The sequence below is a fragment of the Neomonachus schauinslandi genome, chromosome 2 (genome assembly GCF_002201575.2).
Source record: "Neomonachus schauinslandi chromosome 2, ASM220157v2, whole genome shotgun sequence".
In the NCBI taxonomy this organism is placed as follows: domain Eukaryota; kingdom Metazoa; phylum Chordata; class Mammalia; order Carnivora; family Phocidae; genus Neomonachus; species Neomonachus schauinslandi.
Genome location: NC_058404.1, coordinates 203,320,389 through 203,332,143, shown reverse-complemented (window position 1 = coordinate 203,332,143; position 11,755 = coordinate 203,320,389). Strand labels below are relative to the sequence as shown.

The 11,755-nt window shown below is 48.7% G+C and overlaps 1 protein-coding gene across 1 annotated transcript in view; it reads right to left on the bottom strand.

Moving 5' to 3' along the window:
• The window catches only part of LOC110569723 (transmembrane emp24 domain-containing protein 11), a 20,213-nt gene extending 14,708 nt beyond the window's left edge, over window positions 1-5,505 (bottom strand). Inside the window, exon 1 of the mRNA XM_021677654.1 lies at window positions 5,377-5,505. Coding sequence (XP_021533329.1) covers window positions 5,377-5,500 — 124 coding nt within the window. The 5' untranslated portion in view covers window positions 5,501-5,505. The remainder of the gene's footprint in view (window positions 1-5,376) is intronic.
• Window positions 5,506-11,755: the final 6,250 nt, after the last annotated feature.

Here is an 11,755-nt window from a genome sequence, read left to right as displayed (position 1 = left end):
CCCGAGCCGGAGGCAGTCGCTTTACCAACCTGGCCCCCCCGGCCCCCTCTTCCCTTTTCTTGAGGCCCCGGGCCTGCCCCCCCCCCCCCGCAGCCCCCCGCAGCCCCAGAGGCCGGAGGGGAGGGAAGGCGGGAGGTGTCGTGGCCCTGGGCTGCCACCAGATGGCAGCAGAGAAGCACCGCTCACCGGGAGCCGCCGAGGGACTGGTCACCGCGTGGGGACGAGCACTTCCAGAGGGGACAGGCTGCCTTGTCCTGCTTCTCACCACGCGTCCTCCTGGCTAGGAGCAGGGACACTCGGGCAAGGCCCTGCCTTGAGCTGCGCTTCACGGTCTCCTTGGATCAAGCCCGGGTAGTAATGGTCTCCTAACGTGTGAAGAGTCCGTGTTTAATGCAGAACTTAGCGGGTCATGTCCTAAGCGCTGTGTAAACACTTGATCAATGATTTCTGACCTTATTATTGGGCTTTTCAGGTGCAGTGTCTTCCCTCAGCTCCCACGGAACTCTACAACCCTGTGACGTGGGGAGAATGATACCCATGCGTACCAGTGAGGAGCCTGAGGCTGAAGGCGCTGAACAGCTTATCGGAAACCATCAGCTAATAAAAGGCCAAGCCAGGGTTAAAACGCAGCTTGATTTCCAAATCGAGGGCCTTGGCCCCCTCACCTCAAACTACAGCACTCACCCCATGGTCTTGGAGTGTGTGTGCGTGTGTGTGTTCATGAGCGTGTGCGCGCGCGTGCGTGTGTGTGTGCACGCATGTGTGTGCTTGCGTGTGCGTGCGTGTTAAAGCCCAGATGTGGTTCGTGCGGCATCTCCTTGGGCTTGGCTCTGTGCCCTCCCCCCGAGCCTCCCAGGCGCCCTCCATGGCTGTTTCTCTCGGCGGGTCCTGGTCGGGAGCTGCCGGGTGCCAGGCAGGCGCGGGCACATGCCTCTCCTGGTCTCCCGGGGACCCGGAGCACATTGGGTCAGGCACTCAGCCCTGACCCGTGACCCCTGATGTGGTCGTGCATTCCGCCCCAGACTCTGAGTCCTTGGGGCTGGGACCGGGGACCACTGGGTTGGTTTCAGACAAGTAAAATGCATTTTAGTAAAATCTTAGCAAGTAAAAATCCCCTCTAGAGGTTTTTGGTATTCAGGATTATCCTTTAGTCTCTTTCCTATAAGTACACATTACCTATTTTACAAAAAGTGAAATCATACTGTATGTACTATCTGTAACCTGATTTTTCCACCCAGTTTTTTGCGACCACCTTTCTATGTGCTTAAACACTCTTCTGTAACCTAAAGTCTAGTGTATTCCGAGAGTTGAAGAAAGACTGTCCAGTGCTGAGCCCAGAGCTTTGCAGTCAGCATTTGATGCGCGAGCAAAGGAATGAAGGCACACAGGTGGTGCTCAAAAGCCGAATCGTCTGGTTGACCCCCAGCGCCCTCAGCAGTGGTTACGAATGCAGAGCGATGTGTTCCAGAACGCTCCAGGGGAACGCTCGCGAGGACCCTCTGTTTCCCTACAAACCTGTGAACCGTTCGGAGATTCCGTGTCGAGGGAGCACGGCGAGGTGGGGTGTGGCAGACGGGAGGCGCACACGCACGTCCCACGCTCATCATCAGAGTGTAGCTCAACCCCTTATCACCACAGGACCGCCCTGCTCGAAACATCCTCAGCATCCCAACCGCCCCCACTCGCCGCCTGCCTCCTGGAGGTAACGATGGGCCCGGGCCTTGTGAGGACAGAGGCGTCTTGTGTGTGCAAGCTCGCATCAGCCCCTCCCGCCAGCGCGTGTGTGCTGTCGCGGGCATGCGGACCGCGCGCTGTGCGGCCGCTCACAGTCCGCTGTGGGCAGAGGCGACTACTTACGTCCGTCTGTTGATGGGCGTCTGAGCCACATCCGGTTTCTGGCCGTTGCTGATCATGCCACCGTGAGGATTTTGAGGCATGTGGACACACGTCTGCATCTCTGTCGCGAGTTTCCTGGGCTCACCTGGACCACGGGGAGACTGGTACTAGTGGGGAAATCCGTGGCCTGGTGTGTGAGGGCCCTGGTCTGCTTCCACATGATTTGGGGGGTGCGGCATCTCCTTGGGCTTGGCTCTGTGCCCTCCCCCCGAGCCATGAAGTCGAGTACCTTCCCATCTACTTCCTGGCAGCTTGGGTCTCCTCCCTTAAGAAGTGTCTGTTGATCTTTGCCCATCTTTCTGTCCCACGAGCGCAAGCTCGTCCTCCATGCTGGTTTGCGGTTTTCAGCGTGCAGGTCGTGCACATCGTTGCCCTTACATTTATTCTTGGGTACTTGTCGCTCTGTCACTGAGGAGAAATGATTAGAAGGGCAGGCATTTCTCCGGAACTGGTGTTGGTGGGAACTGTGGGTGTTTGCAAAGCCCTTGCGGCAAGGCAAGGTGTCAAGTGAAATTATAACAGTCTGGGGGCAGAAGCGCATTTCCTCGACCAGGAGAAACAGCCACCACGATCTGTGTGCATGCAGCCACGAGGACGCTGTCGCCGCCCCACTCTGGACCCTCCGCGCCCCTTTCCCAGCTGTTTGCGTGCCCTGGGCTCTGCTGCGACCTGTGAGTGCCGAGGAGCGCCTTGTGCAGGGGAGCAGGGAGTGGGGAAGGACCGTGAGCCTTAGAGACCCCTGCCCAGTGGGTGGTGTGGGACGACACCTGCCAGGAGGTGGGACACACCACGGGGGACATCTTATCCATTGTTTTAATGTTCTAAAAATCATGGTAAAATACATGTAACAAAATGTAACATTTTAACCACTTTTTAGGTGCCCAGCTCAGTAGCATCCGATGTGTTCACACTGGGGTGCCACCATCACGACCGTCGCTCTCCAGACGTCTCCATCCTCTGAAGCAGAAACTGTCCCCGTTTAAGCAGTGCCCCTCCCTGGCACCTGGTCCCCTCTGCTCTACTTTTGGCTTGTTGAATCCAGCTCGCTTCGGGGGCCTCACACGCATGGAGCCGCGCAGGGCTGGTCCTTCCGTGGCCGACGTGGTTCGGCAGGCATGATGCCTTTCGGACTCATCCCTTTGGGGCAAGTATCAGAATTTCATTGTTACTTATTTCATTCCTTCTTGTGACTAAATCACATTCCATTGTGTGGATACCGCATTCCGTCTCTCCACGGACACTTGGGAGCCTCCGCGCTCGGTTGTTGTGGATGGTCCTGCAGTGACCATGGGGGGTGCCTGCCCCCGACAGCCTGCCATCGCTCCTGTGGGTGTCTCCTCAGCGATGGAAGAGCAGAGTTGTATGTCTGCGGTATTACCGTAAGTTCCTGGGCCCTGCCCCCCCGGCTCAGCCGGACTCTGGGCTTCACCTGAAATGTCACCTGGCCTGGCTACTTTCCCTCTGTCTCCTAAGAGCATCTCCCCACTAGAATCCTTGGCTCAGGGTCGGCTTCCGAGGGTGCCTGAGCTGAGACACCCCTGAGGAGTGGTGTGGTCTCCCATGAAGACAAGGGTGGATGGGACGCCTGGGGGGCTCGGTGGGTTGGGCATCTGCCTTCGGCTCAGGTCATGATCCCAGGGTCCCGGGGTCGAGTCCCGAGTTGGGCTCTCTGCTCAGTGGGAAGACAGCTTCTCCCTCTCCCTCTGCCGCTCCCCCCACTCAAGCTCTCTCTCTTTCTCTCTGTCAAATAAATAGATAAAAATCTTTAAAAACAAGACAAGGATGGAGCTGCTCTAGTGGACGAATGAGATTGATCTGTAACTTGGTGATGCCCTCCTCTTCTCCTGTCTCCTGTTTCTAACAAGGTCTGTACTCTGAAGAAAAAACAGAAACCCTGGGTACTTTGGCAAAGTGAATCAAATCCAGGGACCTTTTGAGCAGGACCACCCAGGAGCAAAATTTCATTGGTTCCGAATTCTAATTATTTTCTTTCTGATGAGCAGTCTCCCACATTATGGTCACTGTGCTCCCTGGCATATTGCTCTTCCCCTCCGTGCTTGCCTCTTACAAACGACCAACAGCCTTGTTTGAAGAACATCTCCAAGGACCAGCAAGCGGTGGTTTAAAGCTCATCAGAACAGCTGCTCCCACCAAGTTCCCTCCCTCTCCTCTTATCTCTCCCCCAGAAAGGCCGCACTCCCTTTTTCCATTCTTGACAATCTAGATTATTATTATATTACCAGCAGCCACAGAGCTACTCACCCAAGAGTCACACGTCCCCCGGGATGAGAGAGCTGGGGTCAGGGGGCATGAGCCAACACTCAGAGTATGTTCTGTGTGTCTGGCTGCATTCTAAGAGCTTTGCAAATATTAATTCCATCATCATCACGACAAGAGGAAGCAGGTGTCATTATTATTTTTATCCCATTTGACAAATGAAGCGAGAGGTTCAGTAGCTTGCCCAAGGGCACAGGGTTCTTAGGCCGCCCTGCTCGCACCGCACAGTCCCAAACGCTGCTTCCTCCTGCAGCAGCCCTGGGCGTCCCCACACCACCCCTTGCCCATTCTGCTCCTCCCCAGCCCGGCCTCACACTGCCGTCTCTGGCTTTGGCGCCACGATTCTCTGTATGCGTTTGAAGTTCTGCGGGATGGGTCCATATTCCCTGCCATAAAACACCCAAGCGTAATGGCTAAGACAAATGGAGAGGAGAACTTGGCACTAGTCAATGTAAGTTAGAATTGGACGTCAAAATACACGATCGGCTCCTACGGAGAATACTACTAGATTTACATTCTGCTGTTTTTTCCTCTTTTGTATTGAAATCAGGGAATTTGATGTCAATTGGATTTGAACATTAAATATACTGTATTTGCCATACAATTCTGAAACCCATGGGCACCTGTTTCTTTCTCAGGAGGCCAGTTAAGCTCAGCCACGTGGAGATGTGCTTGGTGGCAGTGTGGGAAATGTGCAGAAGTCACTGTGCCGATAGCCGGATTCACGGGCCCTTCGCTTAGAAAGTAGTCTCGGTTCTGCACATGTGTGCACGTCCAGCACCACTCGCTGCCAGGCGGGCGCGTGGGGCTGCAGAGGCTGAGGCTCAGAGACACTTCAACATTTGCTGTTTTGCACGGTTGCACTGGACCAGGCCGGAGACATCACTTATCTTTTGAGAATTCAACCCTAATTAGCATGATTAACGGTATCAGAAATTCTTTCACTTAAGGAAAGCTGACAACCAGAAAAACAAATCAGGCTTGGATTCTGTGGTGTTGTATCTTTGTTTCCCGGTTTATGAATTAACGCAATTCACTCCAAAGGCTATTTCCATGTTAGGTTCGCATAACTCGACAAACTGTCTCAAAAGGAAACCATCTAGCGTGAAACTCACCACCAAGTGATATATGCACCAAGAAATTAGCGTCGTACCATAAGATGACATACTGAGCTCAACATTCAATGGAGCACGCCGTACATACCTGTTATCAGTGTGTCGCTTGGAATGTCTTCCATGATACATTTCTCCTCTCGTTCCCCTACGTGGAAATAAAAAGCGGTTGAAAGTGAAAAATGAAAACTTAAGACAAATGTTAACGTTTGCATCTCTGCTGCTTTAGCCACTCCTCATAGCACTTTCCTCGAAATGGATCAGTTACAAGTGGTACTGCCCATGGAGTGCTTGCAGCTCGTTGGATGATTCTGCAAATTGATTTCTGTGAGAAGGGCCATATGGTGGCAACACGTAGGCAGGTGACTGCCGCAAATCCCAGGGAACAAGATAAAAAGGTGTCTGAACCTTGGGGCCTTTCCAAGCGCAGTGACGTCAAAGTTTCTTCTGATCTCTTATTTTTTAAGGATTTTGAAGAGAAGCCCTAAGTACTGAGCCCAGCATGTGCCCAGCACCGGCCTGCGCTGTGCCATCCTGACCCAACCAAGTTGGCCATTCTGTGGTTGTTTCTACTGTTTGGCAGGAGGTGAGGGAGGAGGAAGTGAGCATCGGGACAGGGGGTGAGAACCAAGGACAAGGGTGCAGGGGAGGGGAGGTCAGTGTGGACTAGGAAGAGGTGGGAGCCCCGGTTTAACTGAGGCCTCGCCACAGATGAGACTCTAAGTCTGTTTTCTTGCAAAAAGGAGGAAGTTGAAATCACCAAGTGTGGTCCCATAGGTCCTTTCCGCTCTGTCATACAATGATTTCTTTTTAAATCTTTTATTTTGAAATATTTATAGACTCAGAAAAAGTTGCAAAAATAGTAGAGAGTTCCCCTGTACCCATCACCCAGCTCCCCACCCCCTTGGTGACGCCTTACGGAGCTCAGGGGGTAGTAACTGCATCCTGGAAACTGGGAATTTGACATGTCAAGAGCACAGGGAACTGGACCACAGACCTCACATGGATTTCACACTCTTTCTTTAAAAATATGGGTGCACTGTCAAGTGGATGCTTCAGCAAGTAATTATGAACACTCTTGAGACAAGCGGGGAAATGGAGAAATACAGCATCATAGTTTGGGGTAAAAAATTGCCATTCTATGCCCTGGGATGTTTCACTGAATTGTATTTTATTTTTTTTACTTTCATTTTTACTTTTTACAGGAGCCCGAAGCATATTAAATTAAAGAAATCTGTGGGTAATGTGAGTAACTCAGTTTGTTGAGCATCTGACTCTTGACCTCAGCTCAGGTCTTGATCTCAGGGTTGTGAGTTCAAGCCCCACCTTGGGCTCTGCGCTGGGCATGGAGCCTACTTAAAAAAAGGCAAAAAATAAAAAACAAAAATAAATTTTAAAAAATTAAAGAAATGTGACGCAAAAACGGAAGGCAGTGGGTGGCCAAGTGGGTGGGGAAGATACTTTGGAATAGGAGAGACTTTCTTATTCGATTATGGGTAGGAGTGACTTTGGCATGAGGAAGGGTCATCTCTTGAAATACTTCTCCTTTTTATTTTTAGTCACCTTTGAGTTATGTGTTAGCATCCTGATTCTGAATGTTTTTAGCAATTTTTAGAATTTATTGAAAAAACAGCATTTCTATTAAAAGTCTATGTTCAGCCTCAGAGATATCTTTCCATTGTTTCTTCCTGTAACATCATCTTTTTTCATTTTGTTTCATTTTTATTTTTTCATCACAACAAGTGCCCTCCTTAATCCCCACTACCTATTTCCCCCATGCCCCCCACCAACCTCCACTATGGTGACCGTCAGTTGTGTTCTCTGTAGTTAAAAGTCTGTTTCTTGGTTTGTCACTCTCTTTTTTTTCCCTTTTGCTTATTTGTTTTGTTTCTTAAATTCCACATATGCATGAAATCATATGATATTTGTCTTTCTCTGACTGACTTATTTCACTTAGCATCATTACTCTCTAGCTCCATCCGTGTTGCTGCAAATGGCAAGATTTCATTCTTTTTATGGTTGAATAATATTCCATTGTGTATGTGTGTATATATATATATATATATATATATATATATATATATATATACATATATCACATCTTCTTTATCCATTCATGAGTTGATGAACACTTGGACTAATTCCATATCTTGGCTATTGTAAATAATGCTGCTGTAAACGTTGGGATGCACGTATCCCTTGGAATGAGTGTTTTTGTATTCTTTGGGGTAAATACCCAGTAGTGCAATTGCTGGATTTCCAACTTTTTGAGGAACCTCCATACTGTTTTCCAGAGTGGCTGCACCAGCTTGCATTCCCACCAACAGTGCAGGAGGGTTCCCCTTTCTCTGCATCCTCTCCAACATCTGTTGTTTCCTGATTTGTTAACTTTAGCCATTCCGACCGGTGTGAGGTGGTATCTCATTGTGGTTTTGATTCGCATTTCCCTGATGATGGCTGATATTGAGCATCTTTTCATGTGTCTGTTGGCCATCTGGTTGTCTTCTTGGAAAAATGTCTGTCTGTGTCTCCTGCCCATTTTTAAATTGGATTATTTGTTTTTGGGTGTTGAGTTGTATCAGTTCTTTATATATTTTGGATACTGACCCTTTATTGCACATGTTATTTGCAAATATCTTCTCCCATTCTGTAGGTTGCCTTTTAGTTTTGTTGATTCTTTCCTTTGCTGTGCAGAGACTTTTTATTTTGATTATTTTTGCTTTTGCTTCCTTTGCCTCAGGAGACGTGTCGAGAAAACAGTTGCTATGCACTGAATTGTGTTTTAGCTGTGTGAGCACGGACAGGCTGGCTGACCCCGGTTGTCATCCATGACACAGGAAAACGGTGGTGTAGGCCATCTCGCAGCACCGTGATAGGTTTAGATGGGACCAGCAACCGAGGCCCTTAGCTCTGCGCCTGGTACCCTGCAGACATGGGGAGGGGAGGGGGGTGCAGCTGTTGGCTTTTCTGGCTCTGGGTGGAGCCGCACTAAGGCGTCCCTTGTGCAAGGCAGTGGGTGCCTCTTCAGCCTCTTCCTTCCTACTGGCTTGTGCCTTCCACCTCGGTCTCCCTCCCTGGCCGTCATCTTAATCTGTTTGGGCTGCTATGACAAAATATCGGAACAACAGGAATTTATTTTGCACGGTTCAGGAGGGTAGAGGGTACCAGCATGGTGGGGTTAGGGCTGGTCTATTCCTGGGTTGCAGACAGCCGCCTTCTCCATGCCCTCCTGTGGTGGAGAGGCGAGGGAGCTCTGTGAGTCCCTTGTGAGGGCACCGGTCCCATTCGGGGGCTCCATGTTCATGAGCTCATCACCGCCCACAGTCCCACCTCCTAGCACCATCACATTGGGGGCTAGGATTCCAGCATATGAATTTGAGGAGACACATTTAGGCCATAGTGATTTCAATGCTCTCCCTTTAGGAAGCACTATCGTGTGGTGCTTCCTTGCCTGGACTCCAGGACCTCTGTCTGGGCTCACCTCCTTGGCCACGGACCTTCCGTGTGGTCCTGGGCAAGCTCCGTAATTGCTCTTTGCCTCGGTTTCCTCGTCTGTGAAGATGGAATGATAACAGTACCCACCTTATCAAGGGCTTGTGGAGATCAAGTGATGTGTGTGCAAAGTGCTGACTGCAAGAATGTTTGCGCTACTGTTTTATAGCCTCATGTCCTGAAGCCGTTATCCAGATGAGCTAACTCGTAAGGACTTACAAAATACCCAACTTAGCCACCAAGCCATTGTGACTGCCTAACAAATTAATAATAATCCTTACTGTCATCCAGTAGCCAGTTCGTAGTCTGTTTTCCCTGACTGGGAAGGTCTTTTGCTGTTGATGCACTTGAATCTGTGTCTACACAGGATCCAGATGTCTCTTAAATCTTTTATTCTGTTGGGCCCGACTTCCCCTCAGCCAGCCTTTTTTCTTCCAAGCATTCCCAAGGACAAGGCTGTACCCCGGGGGCAGGCACAGTGCCCAGCACACACTCCATGTGCACACGCATCTTGGGGGTCCCGGGTGATGCGTACTCCTCGGCTCCGGGCGCTGGGCCCCACGTTGCTGCTGCGTAAACTGAACGGTGAGGGTTCGCTGGCTCTTCCTGCCGCTTCCCCAGAGACCGGTGTGTGCAGCGGAGGCTTCATTCGACTCAGGCTCAGACTTTTAAGTGGGAGTAACAAGTGTGTTCTTTTTCAACATTGTTTTGACTCTTCCAGGTCCCTTGAGATTCCATATGAACCTTGGGATGGGTTTTTCTGTTTCTGAAAAACATGCCATTAGGATTTCGACAAGAGCTGCGGGCAATCTACAGCCCACTGCGGGTCACGCGGCTACTGCAGCAGCATCTCGTCTCCCGAACCATGGACATGGGGTGTGTCTTTATTTACTTATGTCTTCCAGCTCCCCGAGCAGGGGCTTGTACTTGTCACCGTCCAAGTGTTTCACTTCCTTGGTTGAGGTAATTCCTATGCATTTTCTTCTCTTTGATGCGATTGTAAATGGAACTGTTTTGTGATTTCCTTTTCAGATGGTTCATTGTTCGTGTACAGAAATGCAGCTGGTTTTTGTGTGCTGTCTCCTGACACTTTGCTACAATCATATATTAGTCCTAAGCAGGCTTTGTGTGTGTGTCATCTTTAGGGTTTATACATGTAAAATTATATGTGAGATAATTTTACTTCTTCTTTTCCAGTGTGGAATGCCTTTTTTCCCCTTGCTTAATTGCTCTGACCAGAACTTCCAGTACCATGTTGAAGAGAAGTGGTGAAAGCAAGCAGCCTTGCCTTGTTCCTCATCTTAGAGGAAATGCTTTCAGTCTTTCACAATTGAGTATGATGTTTCCTGTGGGTTTTCTTACATGGTTTTTATTATGTGGAGGTGGTTCCCTTCTGTTCCTAGTTTGTTGAGTGTTTTTATCATGAAATTTTGTCAAATGCTTTTCTACATTAATTTGAATTTTGTCCAATGCTTTGCAGACCTACATCAGGGTGAGATGATCATGTGGTCTCCCCTCCATTCTGTTGATGTGGCATATTACACTGATCAGTTTTCATGTATTGACCCGTACTTGCATTCCAGGAATAAATCCCACTTGGTTGCGGTATATAATCCTTGTAACGTGCTGCTGAATTCTGTTTGCTAGTATTTGGTTGAGGATTTTTGCATCCATGTTCATCATGGATGTTGGTCTATAGTTTTCTTTTCTTACAGTGTCTCTGTCTGACTTTGGTATCAGGGTAGGGCTGGCCCCACAGAATGAGTTGGGAAGTTTCTCTCCCCTTCGATTTTTGGGAAAAGTTTGGGAAGGACTGGTGTCAATTCTTCTTAAATGTTTGGCAGAATTCACCTGTGAAGCTGTCAGGTCCAGGGCTTTGCTCTTTGGGAGATTTTTGATTACTGATTCAGTCTCCTTACTAGTTGTAGGTCTAGTCAGACTTTCTGTGTCTCCGTGATGTAGTCTTGGTAGGTTCTGTGTTTCCAGGAATTTGTCCACTTAGATCTAAGCTATTTGTTGGTGTGCAACTCTTCACAGTACTCTGACAATCCTTTTTATTTCTGTATTATCGGTAATAATGTTCCCACTTCATTTCTGACTTGAGTAATCAGAGTCTTCTCTCTTTTTATTCTTAGCCCGTATAGCTAAAGGTTTGTCAACTTTGATAATCTTTTCAAAGGAGCAGCTTTTTGTTTCATGGATTTTCTCTATTGTTTTCCCATTCTCTATTTTGTTTATCTACACTCTCATCTTTATTATTTCCTTCCTTCCACTAGCTTTGGGTGTAGTCTGTTCTTTTCTTCCTAGTTCATTAAGTAGTAAACTCAGATTGTTGATTTGAAATCTTTTCTATTTTTAAATGTGTTTATAGCTATAAATTTCCCCTAACTCTTAGCATTGCTTTCACTGCATTCCATAGTTTTGTTGTGTTGAAGATTTTTCATCTTTGTTTCTAAATATTTTCTAATTTTCTTGTGATTTCTTCTTTGATCAATTGATTTAAGAGTATGTTACTTAAGGGGCGCCTGGGTGGCTCAGTCATTAAGCGTCTGCCTTCGGCTCGGGTCATGATCCCAGGGTCCTGGGATCGAGCCCCGCATCGGGCTCCCTGTTCCGCAGGAAGCCTGCTTCTCCCCCTCCCACTCTCCCTGCTTGTGTTCCCTCTCTCGCTGTGTCTCTCTCTGTCAAATAAATAAAATCTTAAAAAAAAAAAAAGAGTATGTTACTTAATTTCCACAAATTTGTGAATGTTCCAGTTTTCCTTCTGTTCCTGATTTCTATCTTCATCCTGTTGTGGCCAGAGAAGACACTTTGTATGATATCAACCTTTTAAAAACTACTACTGAGACTGGGATGCCTGGGTGGCTCAGTCAGTTAAGCGCCCGCCTTTGGCTCAGGTCATGATCTCAGGGCCCTGGGATCGAGTCCCGCGTCAGGCTCCCCGCTCAGCGGAGAGTCTGCTTCTCCCTCTGCCTCTG